This window comes from Drosophila kikkawai, chromosome 2L (genome assembly GCF_030179895.1).
Source record: "Drosophila kikkawai strain 14028-0561.14 chromosome 2L, DkikHiC1v2, whole genome shotgun sequence".
NCBI lineage: Eukaryota > Metazoa > Arthropoda > Insecta > Diptera > Drosophilidae > Drosophila > Drosophila kikkawai.
In genome coordinates this window covers 18,957,458-18,983,828 of record NC_091728.1, presented here as the reverse complement: position 1 = coordinate 18,983,828, position 26,371 = coordinate 18,957,458, and the positions used below count along the sequence as shown (strand labels likewise).

General features: G+C 41.9%; 2 protein-coding genes across 4 annotated transcripts in view; both read left to right on the top strand.

The window, feature by feature from the left end:
* S (EGF receptor activation regulator Star) overlaps nt 1-19,043 on the top strand; it is a 30,795-nt gene extending 11,752 nt beyond the window's left edge. For both annotated transcript variants that reach the window (XM_070284611.1, XM_017170702.3), the window contains 4 exons: nt 5,567-6,557; nt 15,735-16,210; nt 16,347-16,511; nt 16,575-19,043. In XM_070284611.1, coding sequence (XP_070140712.1) covers nt 5,630-6,557; nt 15,735-16,210; nt 16,347-16,511; nt 16,575-16,802 — 1,797 coding nt within the window. In that variant the 5' untranslated portion in view covers nt 5,567-5,629 and the 3' untranslated portion in view covers nt 16,803-19,043. The remainder of the gene's footprint in view (nt 1-5,566; nt 6,558-15,734; nt 16,211-16,346; nt 16,512-16,574) is intronic.
* A 2,381-nt stretch (nt 19,044-21,424) lies between these two features.
* Nucleotides 21,425-26,371, top strand: part of IA-2 (tyrosine phosphatase IA-2) — a 42,726-nt gene continuing 37,779 nt past the window's right edge. The window contains exons 1-2 of one of the 2 annotated variants that reach the window (XM_017170697.3): nt 21,425-21,547; nt 22,558-22,762. The gene's annotated coding sequence lies outside the window, so the exon portion shown is untranslated. Of the gene's footprint in view, nt 21,548-22,548; nt 22,763-26,371 lie in introns of those variants that run through there. The other variant, XM_017170699.3, reaches the window with a different exon arrangement.

Genomic DNA, 26,371 nt, shown 5'->3' with positions numbered 1-26,371 from the left:
TTATTGCTCCAGATGCGCACAGTTAGGGAGCGACTAAAGTAAACAATCAATGGGCCAAGTTTATGGCGTAATTGGCCAAATAACTCCCACAATTTTATTGGGGCGCACAAATATTTTTCGGGTAGCCGGTTGAATGCGGCACATTAAGGCAATTTTCATGCCTCAACCGAGTTTGTATTGCGGCTGGCATGCAGACACGTCAACTTCTCATTAAGATAAGCGCTTTTGGCTTCCTGAGTTTCCTTGGGGTTCCTTGGGGCTCCTTGTGGGGGTCCTCCCTTTGGACCCCATATAGATTCGACGGCGAAATCAAAGTCCCCCGCCAATTGTCGCATGCAACGCGATGAATTGCATTTTGCAGGCAGTCTTGCGGAGCTCCTCCTTAGTCCTGGCACACGCCATCTGTCCGGGAACAGGACCAACTGCCAACAGACCTATCCCGGTCCGATTCGCCTCTGGCCTGGCCCCCTGCCGCTTTTTGGTAATAAATTCCCAACATGCAAAGGCAAAGGCAAATGCAATAAAATAGCAGCGGCTGCAAACATTTGCCATTTTCAAGTTACCCTAGATTCCTCAACTGCTGCTGCCACTGCTGCTTTTTATTTGGCAACTTTCCAGCCGCATTTTTATGTGCTAATTTACTAGAACGACTTGCTGAAATAACTGTTGTAGCTGCTGCCGGCCAAGTTAACAAACTTGGCCGCCCTGGCCTGTCCTGGCCAACTCCTACAAGCCGACGCCTTGGGCACAAACAATTAAAACGACGACGCCGACGACGCTGGCCGATAAACAAGCCAAGATAAGTCAACGCCGCCACGACGACCACACAGGTTCCAGGTTCCAGGTTCCCCGGTCCCTGTTACCACTTTGCAGCATATGCTACACATTTGGCCAGCAGTTTTGTATTTTTTCACGTTTCTGTGTGCTACCAATAAATTTCCGAAATACCTTCTCCTACCTGGCAAGCAATTTTTTCATTAGCGCGTTCAGCGTGGCGGAGCTCGTTTCTAAGTAGCCGTCAGCAAAGGAAAAAAAAAATACCTTTGAGTACAAGACAGGGGAGAGGAGTACTTGAAACAATTGGAAAATTTCAACAACTTTTTAGGGAACCGCCGCGAAAGACAAGAAGAGAGGGTCACTTATATCGTTTGCGAGTTTATCTAAATGAAAAGGGGAAGGTCCCTTTGCTGGTTATCAGTTAGCTTTACCTATTTAGATAGGTAAAAGTACGTTTTTTTTTTAAAGGTAACGCAAAATACATATTATTTATCCAGCTAAAGCCCAATATTTACAGAAATACGAGTCGTTCACTAGACACATATGTATTTCAACATAATCTTTCAGTCTGCAATGTTTCCTATCGTTTTGTTGTTTTTATTTTGTATTTTTTTAAGGAATCCCGTCTTGGTCAACCCGACAAAACTTTCGTAATCAACGAGATCGCTTGGCTCGTTCCGTTCTCTTCCCCTAACCGCATTTATCCATAAGAGATCTTTAGAAGAATTCCTATGTGCAAAGTTGCCCGAGTGGTTGTTGTTGCTGGACTTTTTAGAATTGCATTTTTATTGTCTGCCACTTTGTTGTGTTACCAATGTTGGTGAGTGGCTGCTGCTGCTGCTGTTGCTGTTGGCCTGCCCTGCCCTGCACTTCTTGTTCTTGTGCCTTTTGTTGTTGTATAAATAAACCATATGGTTAAAAGCGTAGCAGAATAATTCTACGAGCTGTGCCAGCCTTTTTCTTACTTGGCTGCCCATCGTCATCGCTTCTTGTTTTTATACTTTTTCCTTTTTTTTTTTTTTGTTTTGTTTTGTAGCATTTGCTGGTGGTTCTGTTTTCCTTGGTGACTTGGCTCTGGCTACCTTCCACATTCCCTCTAACTGTGCGCTGTTTTGTGTGGTTGGTATGATGGAGTTCTGGTTGAGTGCGTTTGTAAATGTTTTATCAAAATGTCTTGTGCCGTCCGCTAGTCCCATCCTGCTTGTTCGCACTGTTCCACTAGCTCTGGCTCTTTCCTGCTCCGTGTTACATTTAAACGTACCTCGCATCGCACGATCATTAACCGCAAAACATTATTGTGGCATGTTCGCTCGGTCGTTCTTCCTCTGCTGCTGTTGCTTCTCCACTTGCAGAAAATGTCAACGAAATTGGTCACAAATATTTTTGTCAGAAATTAATGGTATAAAGAATGATACATTTTTAGAACCATATGACAAAATCAACATATTGTTAAAGGTGGAAAAATAATAAGAAAATATACGCTGGTTTTTTATTTTCTCCAGGTGTATGTGCCACCTTGTTTCACCTTTCCTTTCCTTTTCCATTTGCCCTCCTCATTTTGTTGTTTGTTCAGCATGGCTTGGTGATTCTTGGAATTGGGTCCGCAAAATATGTTGCACAACTCCAAACGGCCAAAATTGCAAGGCCCTAATCTCCTCCTGCTCGTCATGTTCCTCATGCTCCTCCTCCTCCTCCTCCTCCTCCTCCTCCGGTTTCTGGTGCTGCCCCTAAATCTTTCAAACGCCCGTCCCCTCTTGGTTGGAATCTCGGTGACCTCTTCGATGGCGCCATTTGGGAGGTGGCTCTGTCACAGAAGAGGCTATATAGTGGCTGTTGCCAAGTCAACAATTTCCCAGACAGCTAGCAGACACAAAAAAGGGCAGCATCAATGAAAGCGACGCCGGCAAAAGCGCGCACACAGTGCTATTGATAGAGATACAGACACATCTGTAGATATATAGCTATAGATATAGCTATAGAGATGCATAGATACATCCGTGTGCCATCGTCGGCTCCCTCTGATTTCCTATTTTTTTTGTTTTTGTCTGTCGCTCTCTCAAATCGATCGATTTCATGCGCTGCGACAAGCCGTTAATCACACGCCAGACCAACCGCCTGCAGTATCCAGTGGATACACGGCGTATCTTTCGGTTTTCTCTCCCTTTTCGCGCTCCATTTCAATTCGATTTCATGGCGCTTTATTTACGCACTGCAAATCAAAGACGAACCAACTAATTACTGAATTAAAAGCCCATTAAACGCGTCCATAAACTTGAAGTTTCTTTGAGCATACTGTGAAAATGCATCTTAATTGTTCGATGGCCTGTAAATCACTTTGGAAAGTGTGTAGAACAGGATTAAAGAGTTGATAGTTGTGGGAAAAAAGAATTCAATTGATGTATTAAAACAAAGAGCGCGGAGCTATGAATTAGGTGAAATATATTTTGCTGTTTTATAAGTGCTTAATAATACGGCTCACCGTCTCATGACCATTGATTAAATGGACAACTCCTCCAGATACTTTATTGCTTTAAAACTACCCACATGCAATTGCAACCTGCAGATGCTCGACTTATCTCTCAGATGGGCCCATTTAAGCTCGGCACATTCCAGGAACCATATCGTTTAATGAACGAATGCTGCGAACGGGTGAATGTGAATGTTCAGAGAAGAGTATCATTAAAGGCGAACGTCCAGGAGGAGACGCCGCAACAGCAGGGCATTTAATCACAGGCCTCGCAGACCCGGCTTCGCTGGGATATGTTTCAATAAATTCCAGCAAATCAAAACATACAAAACATATTCCACTCTCCAAGGGAAATCAAGGGGGGGCTGATGGTGTATATATACATATAGGGAACTGGGAACCAGGGAGATCCGAGAAGCCCGATCCGAGACCTGGGCGCACGCGTAATGGATAATGAATGCGCGAATGCCTCGCGGCGGCATCCACATAAGTCAATGCAACCACCATTCTGCCCGCCGCTTCTTGTGGTCAGTGATCTGATTCTGATTCTTATTCCGATTCTACTGGACGGATGGGATGGCAGCCTTGCCCTTAGCACAAAGGAGCTTCAAGAGCCAGCCAGAGGAGGTTGAACAAAAAATACTCGTACTCCGATTTGGTTCATAAAGCAAAAAACTAAGACAGAAAGAATTACATGAATGAAAGCTTTAAAAAAAACAAATAGCTCTTGAAATACTCTACTGAAAATATCTTCCAGAAACAAAAACAAATTAAATATAATAGCGAAAAATTTGAAATAAGTCAATGATTTCAAAAGTCAAGTTTTCCAGGAAATATCTAAAAATTGGAGCATGTTCCAAGGATTCTAGTATTGGAATTTTTAAAAATTGATAAGGCAGTATGGATCCATTAAAATATTCATAAATTTTCCATAGTTCAGCCTGTTGCTTGGTCCATTACAAATCTCTTCTAGATTTGTTGATACTTTTTCGGGAGCAGGGCAACAAGCAGAGCTACTGACTGGGCTGCGAGGGGAATGAGATCCGAGAGCAGCAACAGCCGCCAAACATTGGAAAACATCTGCTGTTTCCACTGCCAGTTGATGAACTCGATTCCACTCGCTCGACAGCCTGCCATCTCACTCGCTCCCGCTTTGGCCGAGCGTGGCTTCTCTCGCGCGTCTGTTGCGCCTGCGCACAAGTACACGCCACTACAGCTACAACTACAACTGCAACTACAACTGTTGTCATACAGTTGCGGTCAAGAAATTAGGAGTGACACCCTCATATTTCAGAAATCAAGAAATTTTGACGGTAATTTTATACGCATATTTTCACACCTTAAACACTAAATTTAAATTATATGTTTCTTTGGGATGATTTATATAAAATACATAACGAAAGATTCACTTTTAGAATTAAAATCTTAATCTTAATGCAACTTAAACCAACTCAATTCATACAAGAAAAAGCCTAGATCTGTGAGCTGGAGATGTAGGGCTCACTTCTTGCTGGTTTACTTTTTGTAATATAAATTTCTTTTCACAATCGTTTCAAAACAAAATATTCTTTATGCTACCCCATAGTCTTACGTCCATACATTAGTACACAAAACGACTGGCACTTCCACTATGGGACTCCGCACCCTCCTCCCTGTACCCTCCTCGATCGCCTTCTTCTCGGTGCTCTGTGCTCGGCTCTCCGTTCTCCGTTCTCGGTCGTCTTCAATGTTTTTCCATTTATAATTCTCATGCCTCGCTGCAATGCATTTTCAGCCCCTCTTCTGGTGCCCATCTCGCTTACTCTCGTTCTGTGTCTTTTTTAATTTGGTTCACAAAATACCTCGCGTTGTTGTTGAAATTCTTTGGCAATCGCTCCCTCGTTCCCTCGCCCGGCTTTTGTCTGGCAGTCGCTCGATTTTTGACAGGTGGTGGAGTTTTGTATTCAATTTCTTCTTCGGGTTCAGGCCTCCGCCTTGGAGCGACTTTTGCTCTTGGGTTCGTTTTCGTTTTCGGCTTTGGCTTCGGGTATGGGTTCGAGTTTGAATTTGAGTGCGAGTCTGGGCCTGGGTTTTTGGGCTCTGCTTATTCTTATTTTTTTTTCGGAATGTATTTTTGCCTATTCATAAAAATGAAAATGAGTTGAGACAGCAGGAGCAGGAGCAGGAGCAGGAGCAAAGGAGCAGACAAAAGGCGGCCAGACATATGGAGAGCTGGCTGCAAGGATGCTGGAGATGGGATGATGATGCTTCAGTTCAATGCACTTTATGAAATTAGTTTTTGTGTGGTACTAATTGGATTCTTCTCCTTCTGCTTTATTCCAGGATGCGGGCTTAGAGGAGGCGATCCAACGAGGAGGAATCGATACCGGAACGTACAGAGCAGCCATGTCCCAGCAAGTTTTCTCGGCGCATCCAGCGCTGGCGGTGGATCAACTGCAGCAAGCGGCGGAGCAGGACCAGGAGCACAACACTAGCAGTAATCATCACCAGCAGCGATTGGCGACGCAAAGCAGGCGGCACGCCAAAGCCACACCCAACAAATTCACCCTAAGTAGGAGTTGTGCCGGCGGAGGAGGCGGAGCGGGAGCCCTGAGCAGAGTCCACCAGCAAGTCACACCTAGTTCATCCAATCCCGCCATCAGTCCGGAGTCCAGAAAAACCCTGCCCGCGCGGACTAACTATGCAGCGGTGGACGATGACGATGACATCGAGTGCGAGGACGTGGATGAGGTGAACTTTGGCCACCCGGAAAGGGAGACGGCAACGGAAAAGAATGCGGCAATCCGGCAACCAACCAAAGACTGTGGCACCGACGAGACGGATCACGTGCAGCAGCGCCACAAAAGCACGACGACGAGCAGGCATCACCAAGACGGAGGCGGTGGCGACCAGAGCGATCTGAGCAGCGTGATCAGCTCGCCCTCGGTCAGTACTGTTTCCTCGCCCCTCTCCACGCCAACTAGGCTGCCACAGCCGCTCCAGCAGCAGCTCCATTGTTGCCAGAAGTCGAACGGCGGCGGTGGCGGCGGCGAGTCTCGGGCGAGAACATCCCCGCAGCAGTCCCAGCATCCGCACAGGCATCACCAGCAGCATCATCATCATCACCACCACCATCATCACCTCACGGCAGCGGGCTGTGCGGGGGGAGGTGGCTCTGGCTCTGGAGGATCTGGATCGACGGCATCCTGCAAGGCCAAGAAGCTCGATCCACGACTGAATCCCTCGCCCTATCGGCAGCTATTGCCCATTGCCCTGTGCCTGCTCTCGTTCGCGACCGTCTTTGCCACGTTAATTGTTTACATGGACACGACAGGTGAGTCTTTCTTCCACATAGGACAGGACACCCCCTATCCCATGCTCTCCCATGCCGTGTGTTTACGTGCTTAAATTTGATATGTTTGGCATATGTCTCATCTGTTTTTTTCTGTTCTGGGTTCTCAAATACAATTTTTTGAGCGGAGGCTTCTTCCACCGGATGTAGGCTGTGTTTGCCTTCCTTTTTGTCCTTAGGTCTTAGGTCCCTTCCCGGTAATGGGCACACTTTTGAGATTAGTTTACGCGTCATCTAAACTGGCCAGTCCGAGGTCTCTCCCGTCTGTCTCCAGCGCATCTTTTGTCATAGATCGTTGGTTTCGTTTTCCCTCATCTCTTAAATATGAGTGTGCTTTGTGGAGGAATTATTTTTTTGCCAATATCTTTTTGGCGTGGGCGTGTGTGCAGCGTTGTTGTCTGGCGCAGTGGCGCTTCCTGTCAGCGGCAGCAGATATAGCAACAGCAGAAGCAGCAGCACTTGGCAACAGGCAATATCGCAGCTGTCGCCGCTGTTGTGTTTGTGTTGCCACTGCCGTTGCCTTTGTCATTGCCCCAAAACGTTGCCACCGGACACGTGCTGCCCCATTCCCGAGCCTCCAACTCAAAGACAGCCGCCTCAAACGTCCCGAGAATATATAATTGCCGTTTGTAAGAGCCATCGTTACCATCATTTGAGAAGCCATTACAACTAGTTAGGCAGAAAATAGTAGGTGTTTGTAGGTAACTAAAAACTATTGGGAAACCTTGGGAGAATTTTTATGCAGTTTATAAATCTTTTTGGTGAAAATTATTCCAAGAAAACCTATGAAAAGCTAAGCAGTTTTTAACAGGCTTGGGCATAAATTATCTAAGGGATTTAAAAGAAATAAATATTTACTAGATATTTTGTTATATCTTTGTTGTTGAAAGATACCTTAACACCTTTAAGCTTTTTGTTTACTGTGGCGTCTTGGCTGTCCGATAACAAAAGCTATTTGCAAATAATTCGCAAGCTATCTAAAGCGATTTTTACAAGGTTAATGATAAGACAGGAGTCTATTCTACTGGAATATCTGGCAAGAATCATAGACTATCTGTAAATACACAGCCTTCCCTTGAACTAGCTAGATCCCGCAGATGACTCACTCGGATTTGATCAGATCAACTATGTAGCTTAGTTAGCTTGGCCATCTATCCCCATTATTTGCTGTCGGATGAGGCAATTTCTTTTAATTCGCTAAAATATTTTGTTTATTGCACAGAGCGACAATGTCGCCGAGACCAAGTTATTACATCCCACTGCCGAATGGAGGATGCCCGGTCTGTACGAACGATCTCGTCGCTTTTCTAGTACAGAAAGTACAGATAAATTTGCTTAATTTGTATTGCCTTCTGCTTTTTGTTGCTGTTGTGGGGCTCAATGAAAGCGGAAAGTATCTTACAAGCGAAATTGTTTTGCATATGATGTGAGCTCGTTGACGGATCGCAGCGGTGGCGCCGTCGCCGTCGGTGTATTATTGGGTGACTCAGACATCGGAGCCCGGAGAGTGACTAAGGGCCAAGAGACGTACTAAGAGTAAACACACAGACCAGGCCAGACCCGAAAAAAATCAATGTCAGCCCATTGTTGTTGCAGCTGTAAAAATTCCACATCCACTTCTTCTAGAGAAACATTTTAAAATTCCACTCGGGTGTTGGCAATTTTCGCTTTGACGTTGCCTTTTTGCTTGTCCTTTTTTCCCCAGAGTCGCTTCCTTTTGCCCGAAGACTTCTTCCGTAGCGCCAACTTCTCTTCCTATCCTCGTTTCGTGTTTTTATGCAAATTGTTCAGGGAATGGAAATTTAACAGTGTCATTCGACAGCTGATTGGGTGCAAGTGAGCAGTTCTTGACTAGCATATCTTATATTGAAATAACAAATTCTATTGAAATTTAGCATAGATATTTCACAAAATTGCCTGGAAATCATTTTCTTTTAACTCTAGTAACAAATTAGTATCCACAATTCACAGAAAATTGTAATTAACTTCGCCGCTTGACTCCGACTTTATTGATTTTTTTTCTTGTTGAGGTTTATTGCCATAAAAATGGTTTAAAATCGAAATGATGATTGCCGCTGATTTCTGGCTATAAATTTGTCATTTCATGTGCTCAGTTGAGTGCCCGAAGGGGTTATATATCAACCTCTTATTGACTGTAATATCCGACTCTTTTGTTTTTCGTCGCCACGTCGCCTAGACGGGGCTGGGACTCTTTTTGATTCGATTCGAATGGGATTCGAACTTTAAGAAGGTACGATTCGGATATCTCCCAGTTGGAGCTGCCACTGGAGTTGGCAGTTGCCAGCTGTCATTGGCCAGTTGGGCGTGTCAGTTGCCGGACAGACCCATTTTTATGGCCCATTGATGGCTCTATTAGGTTTATACGAGCGAACGGATTCATAAACAAAAATAATCATAAATTAGGCATTCCTTCTTCTTATTCCACAAACAAAGGCACGGCATATAAATTGAACACGTTCCGTTTCGGGGGCACAAAGGTAGATGGTTGAGGTGGTGTTTCAGGTTCAGGGCAGTCGAAGCTTTGTGGCAGCCGAAATTTCTTCAAATCATGCACTTGACAGAACCAAAGGGAACCGAAATGCGCTTATTAAAATGACAAATTTTGGAATGTGTGTCGGCTACCTCGGACTCATTTCCTCCCGACCTGATAAACTTCTGGCCATGACTCTCAAGATTCCAAATACCAAACTCCAAGTCTCACACTTATTTTCTGCTGGCCTACGCGGTTCTTGTTACAAATTCTGGCGAGGCCGACGCCGATGCTGCATTTCGTTTTCCATTTCTTTATACTCTTTTCTTTCATTTCTCATGACGATGATGATAATGATAATAGTGGCGGCGATGATGGTCCCCCACAATCAAATCCCTGGGTTTGTTGTAAGAGTCACGTTCCAGACTTGATTGTTGCAATGACCGAGGCACTTCTGAGCCATATTCTCCGGGGATAGGAAATTGCATTTGAAGTTTGGCGGCATTTTGTAAACCAGAGTTTTAAGTAATTGCAGATGAGGAGTTTTTCGGAATGTTATAATCCTTTCAAATTGAACAGGATGGGGTAAAATACGATGAAACTAGAAAAAGCACAACATCAAAATAATTATGGGGGTACAAACAAAATTATAATATTAAAAAATTATGCCTTAATTATATACATTTACATTAACTCAAGAACTAGAACTTATACTTTACTCTTTTTAATTATTGAGGTTTTAGACTTTGCAAACTAGTTTCCTTAATGGGGTTAAATGTTTAATTGCTGGTTGCTTTGTGTAACAATTAATCAATACAAATTTTCCTTTCTTTCTTTCTGGTTTTTTCAAACCATTTTTAAACGCTATTGATACGGCGAGTTTATTGAACTTTGATTTTACTACCAAGATTAGCCATTTCAAAGTTTTACGGTTTTTAGCTACTTTGCCAAATTTGTTTAAAAAGTCATAACTTTGAAAACGGGTTCTAATAATAGAATAGTAGCAAGTGGTTAAGCAGATTCCATAAATTTCGCCTCATCGCATGCCATGACACGTGTCTAACCTCAATAACTTTACCCTTTCATTAGCAGTCACCCAATTCTGATTGATCCGCCCTTTCCTTGCGACATTTTGTGTCATAATCCAAACATAGCCTACTTATCGACGCCCTGTGATTACTTAGCCATCGATTATCTGGCTTTCACTGTTTTCTGTTCATTCTTTACTGCCTAACTGGTGGCTGGTAAGTGGTAACTGGTAACTACTGTTGCCATCCTTGCACGCCATGCCACGCCTTTTTGGGACAACGTTGCCGCACTTTGCTTGTTATTGTTGTTATGAAAGGGTGCAGTTGCAGTGTCATTAGCCTTACTTTTGATAGTATTCCCAAAATCGTATTAGCCCAATTGTGGAATTAGTTGATACTACAGAAAAAATACTTTTTATATCTTTAAACTTTGCACAGAATTGGAAATCAGTGCGCTTTTCGAATAAAGTTTAGCTATTTAACAAAAATTATACTCATTCAAGACACCTTATCTTATTCGTAACTAAGTTCTATATTTTTATTTAATTTAATTTTAATTCAATTCTTTACTTTTCTCTGTCTCTGCTTAATCACCTTGATTGCATTCCGTATTGAACACGCCCCCAAAGGTCAAAGCATTAATCATGTTAAGACGGCATTATCTTCACACTTGCGGTGATTACACGATGTCGTCGTCACTGTCGTCTGCTCCCCATTGGTGACAATTTGCAAATTGCAACTTTAATTGAAATTTACAACTTGAACTGCATTGCGCACAGACATGGACACACAAACACTGGGTCGCTCATGCAAACACTACCACTAATGACTTAATTCCCGTTAAGCACGCAGCGAGCTTACAGGGAGGTTTTGCAGCGGGAAACCAAGCCCCGCTTTCGTCTGGCGGATTCTAAGCGGTTTTAACTACTTTGAATTACTCCGCTGCTAATGTTGCACATAAACAAAAACTGAAATTGAAATTCGATAAATTTTAAGAGTTTTTAACATCAGACAAGAATTTCTTTTATATATATATTTTGGAAATTTTATATTAAATTCTTAATTCGTTTTGGTAAACACATTTATTATGCATCGTGGTTACCCATTATTTTTCTTTCAACCATTCCTGGTAGTTTTCTCCATGTGCAGTGATAACCTCCCCTGACAGCCACCGGATGTCATTCAGGGCCCTCCTCCTTCTCCTCCCACAAATCCGCCCCCGCCGCTTAGTTTGCCTTGTGATTCATAATTTTCGTGTGCAGCAGTTGCCAACATTGTTGCATGGCGGCCCCCAGTGGAATCGGTGGAATATTAGTGGAGAAAATCCACCCCCGCAGCGACATCGTTGTCGTCGTCGTCGTCTGGACTGCGTGTCATGGTCGGTGTGGTGCAAGTGGTGGCTTGATGGCTGCGCTCGTGGCTCCGTCGGAGATGATCAGCACGTCAAAAGCGCAGCGAGTGCTCAATTTGAAAAGCAAAGCTCAAATGGCATTATCACAGCATGCGCCATGACTGTATACCACTTCTTGGGCTCACTTTCCTTGTGGTTTTCCTTTTGCTCACCACCCGCATGTAGGTTTAGGGTTTTGCTTTTGCAACCCTCCTTCTGCCAATTGCAATTGCGCCGTTTCTTATGGCGTCGTGTGTGTTCTCCTTTGGAAAAATTGCCCGGCGATAAGGTTAATACTTGTACGAAATACAACAACTGCCCCTTAAGTCGTTTCGTCTGCTTTATCTGGGTTTTGCTGAGAGATATTTCAATCAGGGTTGATAAATGGTCGAGGAGCGTTTAACACATTAAAACAGGGTCATTTATTATGCTAAAGGTTTCTTGCCACACTGCCGAAGGGGTCATATATCATATTATATTATGTTGAGTGCTCAGATGCCATTAATCTTGCTATGTAATTGAGGCACTTCTGCGAGCTCGAGTGGCTAAATTTATGGTCAACACCTTTTTTTATATTTCTGTTGTACTAATTCGTATGGGAGTTATGATTTATCTGTTTTGAAAGGTTTCTGAAAGTAGTCACTAAATAAAATATAAAGCAGTTATGTGATCAATATACCAGGAAGACAGCAAATTAAATGAAATACTTTCGTACAAGCTATCATAAGTTTTCAGGTTTTCTAATTCACTTCAATAGTTTTCTTTTAAAAAAAAGGTAAATAAATATTTTATCTTTCACTCAATACGAGCGTATATTTAGCGAATGTTAAAGTCCGTTGTTAGCAAGTAGTTTTTCCCTTATTTTGTGTGTTTTATTATTCTCTATTCTATTTCTCCACGTGGCCCAATTTCTCCTCCCCCACGAATGCATTTCACACCTGATCACGTGATGCAAAAGTTTGCCCTGTATTGGCCTTTTGCATTTCGCAGCAGTTAAATGGGCTTTGCAAGCAGGCAGGCAGGTGATTAAGATCCGACCCACTTAGATTAGGCCCACTCACTCACACTCACACCCGCACATCCGCACTCATTTGCGAAATAAATCAGAGCCTTTGTGGCTTATTCTGTTGGCACATGCAAGACCTGGCATAGTATTACCAATAAAGTGTAAGAACATTCATCGTTATCAGCATGGAAACAGGCCATTTTGAATAGCGACAAACAGGCAATTACAAGCAAATCCTATTCGAACCGAACGGAATCGTTGCACAAATCAATAACTGAACTAGGCGAGGAAACCCCCGGGTGAACACGCAACTCCAGATCCCGATATTACACAACAAGGGTAACATTGCCCGACGACGACGACGACAGCAACGTCGCAGTGCCCTCAAAAATATAAAACAAAACAAAAGCAAACAAACGGCAACGATAAAGTTTTTTTGGTATTTCTATATGCCTACACTTAAAGTAAAAGATTAGAGAATTTTTAAACGACAATTAAATCAAAAATTCCTAAGAAATTAATTTAAAATTGTATTTTACAAATGTGAATATTTTAATGTCTCTGAATTGGTATTATATATACTAAAATTTATCTTAAAATTTTACCAAATTTTGATTATTTATGCTGCGGTTTAGCAAAAATACTTAACCCATTTACGACTAAAATAGGTTAAAAATTTCTTCATGTTTTACAACATTTACAAATAATTGAAAATGCATAAAAGTTATGCGGTTCTACTTTTCTTTCCCCACTCTCTCCTTGGACTCTTTATATGTTGGCCTGCCTGGGCCCGCCTTTGTTGAATTATTGAATAGGGCGTCGTTGTGCACTGTTCAGGGCGAGTTGGACTTGTGCTATCCCTGAGTAATCTGAATAAGCGGCCGCCTCAGGACGTTGGACGAGTTACCAAAACGACTTAAAGTTTGCCGCCGCTTAACCGCAATTAAACGTTCCTTTTTCGGGTAATGTCCGCCGCCATTGAATATAATTTTCAGGCTCCAGCCAGAGCACAGAGCCTTGAGCGCCTGCCCTGTCATTTGTCTTGCCCACCCCGAAAATGAACGAAAGGACGGCGGACGACGGACGACGTACGACCCCTTGTGCAAATTAGAAATGTCAGCTTTTGACACCGAAATTGCTGCGCCCGAGGGCAGATTTTTTTTTCCTCTACCAAAGACCCAAGCATTCTTTTCTTTCGCTTTTATTTTCATTTTCGGTTTATTTATCGGATTTACATGTGTTCGCATTTAACGGTTTAAGCAGTTTTATTGCACAGCTGTCGGAGGCACACGATCATTATGGCATGGATCCATTCGCAGAGGGTTCCATTTCGAGCTTAGATTTTGTATGCTGGTAGACAAATGATAAAGTAATTCATTTAACTTCTAATCGGGCTATGTAATGCGAGACCCAAACATCAATCCCGTCGCTATCAGATTTCCACAACTAATGGTCGCATAAAATTTTCAAGCCGAACTCGGCACTTTCCCTACTCTTCCAAATTGGAAGACGCTTGGGAAACGCTTGGGCGTTAATTAGTGCAAGTTTTCACTTGGCCACTAACCACCGGCTGGGAAATTACAGAAAAATGTCTCCGTTCAGCTATATTATAGTTGTTGTCTATAATGACCGACAACTGTTTTTGCCATGGCTTTCTGTCCATCAGTTGGTTGCTGTATATGCATTATAATAAACTTTATGGCCATTTTGTGACCAAAACATAAAAGTTTTAGCTGGCTTTTTCGCCTCAAAATTTGCATGGCACATTTGCGTTGAATGGACACAGAAAAGTAATAAAAATAAAAGAAAATATACTTGTATATGTATATTCTTACGATTTGGTTTTGGGTGAGGCAGCCATAACGATGTGAATTCGTTAAACAAACCAGAGAGGTAGGAATAATGACGTATAAGTAGCCGAAACAGAAGATCGATTTGACTGGATGGATGCCACGCTTTTAGCCCACGCCACCTTTTCTTATTTATCTACTCATTTTGGCTCATAAATTAAATTTTTTTGGACTCTCTAAAACTTTGTGAAATGCAAAATGGAATGTAATAATATTTTAAAGAAGAACGGTCTGATTTTCTAGTTAACTTATAAAATTATATTTTAGCTTTTTAAATCCTTTATTGCACAAACTTTAACCTTTAACCTCTCAGAACTTCCGAAAACCCACGTATAGGATATTTATTATCAAACCTTGGCATTTGCCTAAGCCATTCCTTTAGTCTTGAGCTGCCACAAGTACATTTGATAATATATATATTAATTTCTTTGGGCTTTTACGATTTGTTTCGCCGGAGGCCAGTTAAAACGAAACAAAAAGTGGAAATTGGCACAAGGAAAGTGTGAAAAGCAAATAAAACACAGTGTGTCTGAAATGTGGCGACTAAAAACAAAACTACGGCCAATCGTTGGCTTTTTGTTGCTAAGGTTTATGGACAGGTTGGGCCGGGTCGACTTTGCCATGAGTCAAGTGGTGACGGTGCCGGTGCCCGAGGGGAAATCGGGCTAAATGATGGGGCTTCGGAGGGAGGAGGAGGAGGATACTCGTATGATGGGGTCATGTGCTAAATATCAAAGGCCGTGCGCTCATTATATTTTATGGGCCGGCACAGAGCGGCCAAGAGCCGAAGTCCAATCCGATTCCGAGTCGAGCCGCTTTCATGGCGAGGTCGTCGCCGCCACTGCTGCCAAGTGGCTGTTTCCAGCGCTCGACCTTCTACGGGGTCTCCTGTTCCTTCTTTTTTTACTTTCCTTTTCCCATTTCCACTTTCACCTGCAACAATTTATGCCAAACTGTCATGGCATTTTGCCTAAAATTTGGCTAAATACTTTATGGCCTCGACCTTACCTGTTTTTCCTATTCCGGTTGAAGGATAAATTAAAGTCAAATTGATTATTATATCTTTTGCACCCAATTAGTTATTAAAAAATATTACAAATTTATAAAAGATCGTTTTATATTACTCTAATTAAGACTTCTAAGAATATATATAACGCAAAATTTTAAAGAATTGCAAAAAACCCTAGATCCACTGCCCAGAAGTTTCCTCCATTTAAAGCACATCTGATTGCCAATGCAAATGTGGTCAATGCGCTCCAATTGGCAACGGAGCGTGGCGTAGTTGGAGCCATACACGCCATGCATCCAGTGGTGCAACAACTTTTAATTAAATCCAATTACCGCCACCACACCAACTCCCAACTAATTCATCTTTCGATTTTTCTCCTTTCCAGAGATCCGCCATCAACAGTTTCGGCTGAATATGTCGCGCGACTACGAGCTGAATGGGGTTGCGCAAGACGATCCCGACCTCATTAAATTCCTGCGCCAGATCCATATGGGCAAGTACCTGGGCAAGGCTTCGCCCAAGGTTGCCGCGGCAGCGGCAGCGGTGGGTGTGGGGCCGCCGCCGCTATCCAACTCCCCCAAGACGGCTGCCGGCAACAGTAGCGGGAGCGGAGCCGATCAACTGGCCCACTATGTAGCTGATCTGGTCGGCGGCAAGATGAACGGTGCGGTGATCCAGTCGCTGAGCGGTCCGCTGGCCCACCTGATCACGGCGCCTTGGCTGAGTGAGCACCTCGATTGGATGGGCGTGCTGGTGGAGCCGGAGCCACGCTGGTACTTTACGTTGCGCAAGCAGAACGCCCAGCGAGCGCGCATGCAGGTGGTGCACGCCTGCGTCTCACCCAACACGTATCCCAAAGAGGTAAGTACTAATATGCATTGGAGATGTTTATTATTATTATTTTTGTATACATATTATATAATAGTTTAAAAATGATATATAGTTTCAAGTTTACCTTGTAAATCAGAGACTAATTCGTCTGCTATTTCATTCACAGATTACCATACACAACGAGGATGTGCGCATTAATAGTCTGCACGACGAGGAGACCTCGTGGTTCAACACGCGTGTGAAATGCTTTCCGCTCTACACTATCATGCTGGCATGTGAGCGCACCGAATACGATCTGCTCAGTCTGGGTGTGCAGGGGCATGAGCTGGAGGTGAGTGGCCGCCTGAACTCTCGTTACACTTTCGCTAAACGATTTTATGTTTTTTGCTTGCAGATCTTGCAGACGCTGCCCTTCGACAAAGTTAAAATCGATGTGATATCGATACATTTGCTCGAGGACCACGAGGACGTGCACGACTACGTGCTGGACATCACCCGGTTTCTAGCGGGCAAGTCCTACAAGCTGCAGCGAAAGATCGGCAGAAACTACTTTTATCAACGGCTCAATGCCAGTGCCAGTCGCACGCGCAAGAAAGACATTCTCCTGCTGAAGACGCCATAGGCTTTATATCCACAACGAACGATCGAAGGATCCCCAGCACGACAACGTTTACTGTTAGCCACAAAAAAAGTAAAATTCGAGAGAAAGCTACTGAAGAGATCCGTAATAAACTTGGCAGCGAGAGCGAGAGAGACACTGGCAGATGCTCTCACAAACTGAACTCTATGTTATAATGATAATTATTACCATACATACGCTACACACTAACGATATCGTTTATATATATATATATAAATATACTGTGTACCGATTACGATATATATTGTACGAGTAGATTCTTAGTTTTTGTAAAACTCAAATCTCTTTTTCCCACTATACCTTCTTCATGTTATTATTTCCATTTATTTTTTTGTCCAAAATTGTTTTTTGTGCGTTTAGATGCATAATTATTGTGTTGGATACAAACACGGATTACTATTAATAAATATATGCATATATATCGTATTATGATTTGCTATAAGCTATGCTAATTCAATGTTAGTCTAAGAGAGCGCCCCCTTTCGATGTATAAATTAAATTGCAACTGGCGCGGCGAGCGAGGAATAATTGTATCTTCTCTGCTATTAGGCTTAGGTCGGCTATCCATCTCCAACAACTATCCTATCCAACTATCTATATCTATGCAAGTTTATGTTATATCGAATGCTTTATCTAGTATCCAATAAGTAAGCAAAGGCCTAACGTAAATTATTGTTTAAACTGGCGCCGAACACATACACTCTAAATACGAAGCATATTTAAATTATATTAAATTATTGAACCAAACCAAGCACATCCATACACACACACACATACACAACCATTGTACACACACTAGCGCAAGCGAATAAATATATAGAAAACTCATTTGCAAAATCTGCTTTCAAACTCATCTCATATTCATAGTTACGACATAAGCGAACAATAAGCAAATAAATTAAAAATCACCCGCAAGCAACAATAAAATCGAAGAAATAGTGAGAAGTCAGAAGGAGAAGCAACTAAAATTCAAAGCAAGAGATTGAAGAAATACCCAAAATATACACCCCCACACACACTCATGCACATTTTATATGTACTAGTGAATAAACAAATTAATAAATAAATATAGCGCAACGAATAACTAAATGTAAAACCAATCGTATTTCAATTACATTTTAGTAATTATGATGTATTATTATTTTTATGTGCACACACACAAACACACCTAGACTCAAACGCATCGGTGACAGTTGTTGTTGCGAACTCGTCACACCTCGCCCCTCCTCCACACTCACATAGACCCACTTGCAGCCAGCCACAGATATTTGTATTGACTTGAGAGCGTAGAGAATCAGTGCCTTCGACTTAGACTTGAATTGTAAACCAAAATCTAAGCATTACGAATCATACGAAATTATTGTAAATAGATAAACTTGAGAGAGCGTTGAGCAACAACCGTCACTAAGCCGAACATACATTTGTTGTTACCATTTTGCCGTCTGTTAAACTTGCCTTACCGATGATGTTGACGATGATGATGATGATGATGATGACAGGAGGTCCTCACTCAAACTCAAATCCGTCACAACTACACATTACAATTACAGAAACTCTAACCAACACACATCACCCCCTAGTGGATAAGCTACAGTGCTAATGTCTGTTTTTTTTAAGCCTAATTATAATTACCTAGCTTGTATCTTGTGTAAATTAGCGTTTAACCAAATTTTAAGTAGGCTATTTTGATAACTCTCTGATTTGGCCGCACACTCATACACATCCCACATTGCATCACACACACTAAGCACACAAGCAAAAGGCTAACTCATGCTAAGCTCGAAATCGGACTAGAAATTGTATTTACAGCGAGCGTAAAATAAGAAAACGAAAATTTATAGTTAATAAACAAAAAAAAAATAAAGAATCAAAAAACAGATATTGAAAACTCCTCGACTTTTGTTTGTTCATTTTCATACCTTAACAACAAGTATATATCTGTGGCATAATCCAAATCCAAATCCAAATTGTGTTTATCTTATGAAATTGACTTGAAAACTGTTGCAACACACAGTGACACGAGTACATATTCTAAACTCAAACTGACAACTACTTATGTATGGAAATTTTGAATGCAACTTTGCCTCAACCTATTATAGTTAGATACTCGCTATCAAATTGAAAAGAAAAGGCCTGCAACTATATTACCGAATATTAACTATGAATACCAACAAAATTTACACACTCAAGAAATTGAATAAATAAAGATTTACATGAAATGTACAAGTTAATGATGTGTTTTTGTTTATTGAAGAGGTAGTAAGGTGCTTCTGGTTGGAAATGTGGTTAATACCATACCGTAAATATCGTTCAGTCTCATATATATCACATTTAAAGTTAATAAATCCAAACAGTTATGAAAAATATAACTAAATTGTTCAGATTTCCAAATTTTATTTTCCCGATATATGTAGAAAAAACAGAATATCGGCTGAAATATCAATCCATTACCATTATATCTATATTATTTGCATTTCTGGGCATAATAACTACGATATAACTACGTTTTAGATTTAGTTCCTATTTTAAAAAATTAATCTTGAATAATATTTATGTTTTTTTACCATTTTTAAATTACTAAATTTAAATTATCATTTGCGATAAATAAATGTATGTTTTTAAAGTTTTCTGCTGGAGATTTCGTATGATTTTCTATTGTATTATTTTATTTACTTTTAAATGGTACATGAATTTTGTATTACATCTAAAATAAATATATTAAAATTTATTATTATCACTTGTTTTATAATTTTAAAGCTTTAATAATTGCAATTTACATAACTTGAACGAATCCATTCATAAAACTCGAAAGCCGCAAAGTATGCTGCGCGTTATTGCTGCACTTTTTCATTGCCTACATTCCTGCTTGCCATACAAAATGGCTTCCCGTCCCCTGAATAATAATGGCCGCACTCTGGGAGTATTTTTCAGAGCGCCGGATGCCATTGGCAACCTGTTGCAAACACTAGGCACTAGCCGCAACCCCTTCTCCTCCTCCTTCTGCCGCAAAGTCAATGTGCAAAGCTCAACGTTTAGTGAGTGTGTGCTTAGCCTTCCGCCTGTGACACTGCGTAATCCCAGCTCTCGGGCAAAAAATGAACTCATTAAAGCGGCATTAGCATGCAGCTCGCCTGTGAGGACGGGTGATCAAATTAATTCGCTTAGCCAACTGCGACGCCTAGGCATGTGCACGGTCATTGCCTAGGTCTCGCGAAAGAGAGTGGGCTCTGAAAGGTCCTCTTCCAGTGCATCGGCATCGCCGCCACCTGGAAGAGTACACTCGGGGCGGAGCAGTGCCGCCAACGTCGGCAACAGGCTGTTGCGGAGCAGCTTTTCCGCTTTTCCCGTACGAGAATACGGCGCAGGCGCCGCTCTGACACACTAACACAGAGGCAACGGACAGGCGCAGTTGGGCCACGCAACTCATAACACTGAAGCTGCGGCGGGTGGAGGAGTCATTCTTCGGTTCTGGCCACGAAAGTGAAAGCTGCGACTTTCAAACTGTTGCGTCCAGGTTCGGTATTTGGAGCAAAATCAATAGCCATAAAGTTTGGCCAGCGTAAACAGCTGTCAACCTACGTCAAATGGCGAAAGGAGTGGGCGATAGGGACTCCTCGACTTCTTATTGTTGTTGCTCGCGGGCAGCTTTCGGGAGGGATTAGCTTAGACTCTGGGCTATATATTTTTTTTTTGCTTAGTTTCTCGTCGAAATACCCTGTAAAATAGAGTTGGTAGAAGAGCTCTTACCTCGGATTGTCAATATTCTATCACGCCGGGTAGCAGTGACTGATATCTCTGACGGTTTAAGATGTAAAGTGCCAACTAGGACGTTCTAGGTACAGTAGCACTCAAGATAATAGTACTTCTAATAGTATTAGATATTTTAATAAATATTAAAATTTGTTCTAATATATTCTTATTTAATGTTTTATTGACACTTGAATTTTGGATCATAATGAATAATTATTATATTCAAAATAAAATCTGAATTACTTTTTTATTTTATTTATTATCACCCTTTACTCATTGCTAACTCATGTTTAATAATATCTGGATCTATTAAAATTTAAGATATCAACCAAAAAATGAATAAGAATTAAATAAGTATAATTTTAATATAAGGAATAATTTCAGCAAAATTCTTTTAAACTTTTTTTGAAGTTTTGTAACAGAAATCGCTATTAAAAGCTTTTTAAAACTATGAAATTAAACATTTTAGGTGAACAATTTATTGTAAAATGTAGTTTAATAATCAAATTAAAATGTATCATTAATTTTTTAGATATCATCTCTTGTTTTTTAGGGCTCCAATTTCGACCTCTTCTGTAGACGGGCGAAAGCATGGTCGAGAGAGCTTTCTGGAGCTTTATGTTAATAGTGCGTGTGCCTAACCTACACCCTCACACACACAAACACAAACCCAAACACACACACATACACATCCGTGGGCCGTAAGCGAAATGCGTAGGAATTTCGGCTGCCTCTTTTGTTGTGTGCGACTCGACGGCGGCTATACATATGCGAGTGTCTGTGTCTGTGTAAGAGCCGACCGCGAGGCAAAGCTGCCGATGAACGGCGAGGAACGCCTCAGTAGGACAGGCAGTCCTTCGGCTGACGGTCAACGCGAAAAGCCACAAAAGAGCAGTAGCAGCAGCAGGGATTTGGGTATCCATTTTGGCACCAACGAAACACAAAAAAACACATAGAAACACAATCAAAATCCAAAAGTAAGGCATACGTAGGCCATTAGTAATTGTTATTCAATTAAATAACATATTTATCGCAACAAATATGGCGACGAAAAGCTCGGGCACTGGCGTGTGTGTTTTATTTACGTGACTGAAGCTGAAAGCGAAATGAAAATTTGACACTGAACTTCATCAAGTGTGTGTGCGAGTGTGCGGGTGTCGGGTGTGCGGGTGTGCGAGTGTGTCTACGTATTGTGCGAGAAACAAAAGCAGTTAGCTCAAGTGACAAGACAGCCTAGAAGTATGCTACGCAAAATGTCAGCCAGCCATATGCTGGTAATGTCGCTGCTCTGTTTTTGCCCCGTTTCCCCCTGACTTTTGCCCAACTTTTCCACCCACTTCCCAACCTCACCTAGCTGCTCTCTTGGCTATTTCTGTTTTTCATGTTTTGTGCACGCGCCCACAATTAACACAAGAGTGAAAACAAGGCCTACGAAACTAAAAACAAGGCATCTTCCGGGGCCCAGAGAGGGTCCTGGCCTTTCTCTGTCCCTAGTTATTGCGTAGTTAATTTGTTTCGCTCTGGCCTTTCTCATAGGCGTGGGTTAAATGTTCATAATTTTTTCTGTAGAAAAATTAAAACATGTGGGCCGCCAGGCCAGGCAATATCAACAGCGAGGCGGCAATTAGACGCCATTTGGGCACAAATAATCGGACGTCATCGGTGCGCCTGCGAACACCTGCAAATACACCCACACACTGGGACATCAGCACCTACACACTCGCACGTAGCCGGTGCTCTTGGAAGCTCTCTGTCACTCGCTCTCTCTCTAAATGGCTCCCGCTCTTGGCCAACTCTCATTTTAACGTCTTCGAGGCAAAGCGGGTTCTGGCTTTCGGTTTCGGTTTCGCCTTTGGCTTCAGGCTGCTGTCGTCAGTCGCTGACGTTGTTTGCGTCAAAAAGAAGTGCTGCCAGCGACGCTAACGGGGCTATATACCCTGGCATATACTTTGTACATAGCAAATTAATCAAAATTTTTACGGCTTAGGAGCGACCACAATCAACGGGAACAACAACAGCAACAGGAACGGCAACAGCAGCAACAATAAGTGAGGGCGACTGGCGGTAAACTGGAAACGACAGCAGAGACTTATTACCCTTAAACATCCCACAACAATTTGCATGTCTTCGTTCGTTTGCGCTGAATATGAAATAAACAAATACATGAGCCACGCCATAAATGTCAAACTGAGGTAAGTCCCCATGCATCCTTCTACATTTAGTGAGCCGTGTGTGTGTGTGGCCTGTGCTTCCTGTTGTTAAACCAGTCTGAGCTGGCTAAGTGATTTGACCTTTTGGCAACAGGTGTGAGCGGCGCTCACTCCGAGCCGCTCTCGAAAGTAGGCAATGCAACGGCAAGCAAGCCAGCAATTAATGGCGCGTGTTCCCCCTTAATTGCGAAACCTCCTTCAAGGGCTATGCTAAATATTTAATTAAATGCCATTCTCATCGGGGGACAATCGTTATGAGCCCTGCATTCCTCTGGCAGACATAGGAAACTATGACGTGGGTGTTTCAGAACACTAAATCGATTTAGTTGTATTTATTAGTCAGTCGTTAAACTGCATTAAAATAGTATGTGGAAATATTGTAGATCGTTTTTACTATGGCGCCTTAACTAGTTAGCAGATTTAGTCATATCAGGTCATGTTGTTAGACATATTTTACAATTTTTTATAACTTATAACATACCCTCAAGGAATCGTACATTTTTAATGAATTGATAAAGCTAATATAAATAGGGTAAATTTGGAGTTATCAATCTGTAAGGCTTATTAAAATTCTGGTTCAGGAATTATTGATTATTTAATATAATATTATGAATTTATGTATACTTTCGTTAGAATATTTTGTTGTTCGAATTATTGTTGTCGATTGTTGTGTAATAAACAATTATAGTTGGTCGATACCAAAGAGAAACCCAATGATATAGAGACCCATACGCGGATTAATACCACCGATAGCGTATTAATGACAGAAACACATATAAGAACCCATATATGGGATTAGCACCCTTGATGCAGAGGCAGGTTTATGGCACGTTATGACCGTGCAATCCCTTTACGACTTCGCTTGTCGAGGGCAACTTGTTGTTCGCTGCCCGGCCTGTTCTCAGGCTGCAGGACATGTGACTCAACGCGATTGTGTTTTGAGCATGGATGTCAGCTGCGGTTGCCATGGTCGTCATTCTTTGTAAGGGACGGGACTCGCAGGGCCCACGGACTCATTCATCAATGACGACCTGCTGGGCTTGGGCTTTGTGTCGGCTTCGGTGCGACTGATTGAATGCTGTTGACATTACTGTCCCGGGGCATATGCGGCTGTAAGAGGAACAGGAGCCGGACCAATTCCAAAACAGGATGAGGCTGAGGCCACATAGCCACAAGTGCGTTAAATTTAGACCGGGCCGGACTTTGGCTATAAATGTCGCACAATGGCTCGCACTTTGATTAAGAGTTGCGTAAACAACCGGAAGCGGTGGGCTGTAGGCGTGGCTCAGGGGGGGCGGTACTAAAAATGAAACGAAAATATTTTCGCGTAAACATAAACAAGTCGGCATATAAAAAAGAAATTCATAATGCCAAGCGCACATAAAGCACAGAGATACAAATGCGGACGAGATGCCGCTTTCTAAGAGCCGAACTTACGACGCCACTTTAGTTTTAATACTAAACCAACACAGTTCCCGAACAGAAGGACAGAAGGACCCAGGAGCCGTAACAGTTAAACATGCATGAATATAACATCATATTTTGATGGCCTGTAAAAACAAAGTCTAGGCAATTGCACAAATATTTTGGAACGGGCCTGACCGGGCAAACAAGCAAACAAGTTTCCGTTCTGTTGGCATAACAAAGATTGATGGCGGCAGAAAGTGAATTAAATTTGCTTTAACTTGGCCCAGAATATTAAATTTAGCCATACACTCATTTTCAAATAGAGAGAGAGAGGGAGAGTGAGGGAGTTCTTGGGGCCTGGATTTAAAATTAAAATTGATTTGAGACCTTTTAAAAAGTTTAAATATCCATGGATTCTAAGTTTGCACAAAGGGCACACATTAAATATAAATTTAAGAAGAGTTTTAGTGAAAAACCAAAAAAGGAGCATAAAATTATTCAAGGACTAACTGTGACGTGAATTTTTTTTAAAAGTAAGCAGACTTTAAGAGGATTTAAAATCCTTTTAAACAAATTAACAAACAAATTAATAACCGTCTTATAATGGTTTTCTCTATTAGGGTAATATTCAAGCATTCGCTGGGTTTTAAAGCGGTTCCTACATGTTTAAATTCATAAATTCCTACATTAAATTTGCTTTAAAATTCCTTTTAACCATGAATACTGAATGGCTTGAATAGAATTATACCCTCATCAACTTTTGTGCTCATTGCGAATAATAACTTGAGAGTATATGGAGCAACTTAATCAGCTTTAGGAATCTATTTATATCCCTTTTAATTGCAAATGAGCCCCACCTGGGCCCCGGGGAGGCTGATCAAAAGAAAACGCAGATTAGCTGTACCTTTTTACGTATACGTAATATAAATATATTACCGTAGCATCGTTTAATTAGCTGCTTCGACCTTGTCTTGTGTAATCATTCACGGCAACGGTAAGCCAGTGCAGTGCCAACCAGGTTCGTGTTAACCCCCGATAACCTGACCTCATCCATTCTGTGTCTGTGGGATTATTAATGAAAGGAATAGAACGTCGTAGGGACGGGGTATGGTGAAGTGGGTGGATATGGATTGGCAACAGCTGTCGGCGCAATAGCTGAATGCAATTAATTTTAAACTGAACAAATATTAATCATAATTCCATACTGGGAGCCACTGGAGCATATCGCCCCAGTTAGACGATATCCTTGCAAAGGCAAACACATCCATGACATCAGAGGGCGGGGATGCGAGGCTACGACGACAATGGCGTCATATGGACAAATGTCTGTATTACAAACCCCAGACTACGTCGTCTACGACAATGGCAATCCATTTACTTAATGAGATCGCAAGCATTTTGGTGACATTGAAAACGAGCTTATTAGGGTTACCCCCACGACCCCCTCGAACCCTTGATGGGTGCAACGTCCCATATATTTTTCGTGGAGCAGGAGTAACATATAACAAATGCTTAAGTGAGCCAAGTTCATTCATAAAAGGCGCTGCGTCAGGCAACAGCCGAAAATGGCTGGAAAATGTAGTGGAAAGAGCGAGGGGCGAGGCGGGGCAAAGACAGTGGGAAAAATCAATGGTGGCAACCCTGGCTACACACCCACCGCGCGCTATAAATAGCACACTAAATGCGAGCACAGATATCAAGTTATAAAATTTTCGACACACTTTCGGTGGGGCAGTTGCGGTTGGTCGTGAGCTAAGCTCCAGAACTGACTTGGCACTTTGTTAAACAGACGGAAAGTAGCCCACACACATAAAATGGAAAGCATCTCCAAACGAAAATGAAAGCAAATTTGGGCAACAACAGTCTGTCCTCCCTAGAACGTACCATATAAGCTGGCAAAGCCATTAAAGCTTACGTTAAAGGAACTTTCATATCTTCCCAAGGTTATTACCTTTGATATAAAAAAGCAATTAACACAAATAAATAATTATACAATCTTTAGAACCTATCAATAAACATAAGTAATCATATGAAGCTCATGATTTTTGTATTTGTAATTGAAATAGTATGAAGTTATGAGTTTCTTACAATATTCATAACCCAGACCAATTTTTGGAAACTGGGCCTTAGCAGTTATTAAAACTTAGAATGGGGAATTGCTTGTAAGCTCTCTTAAATTGTTAA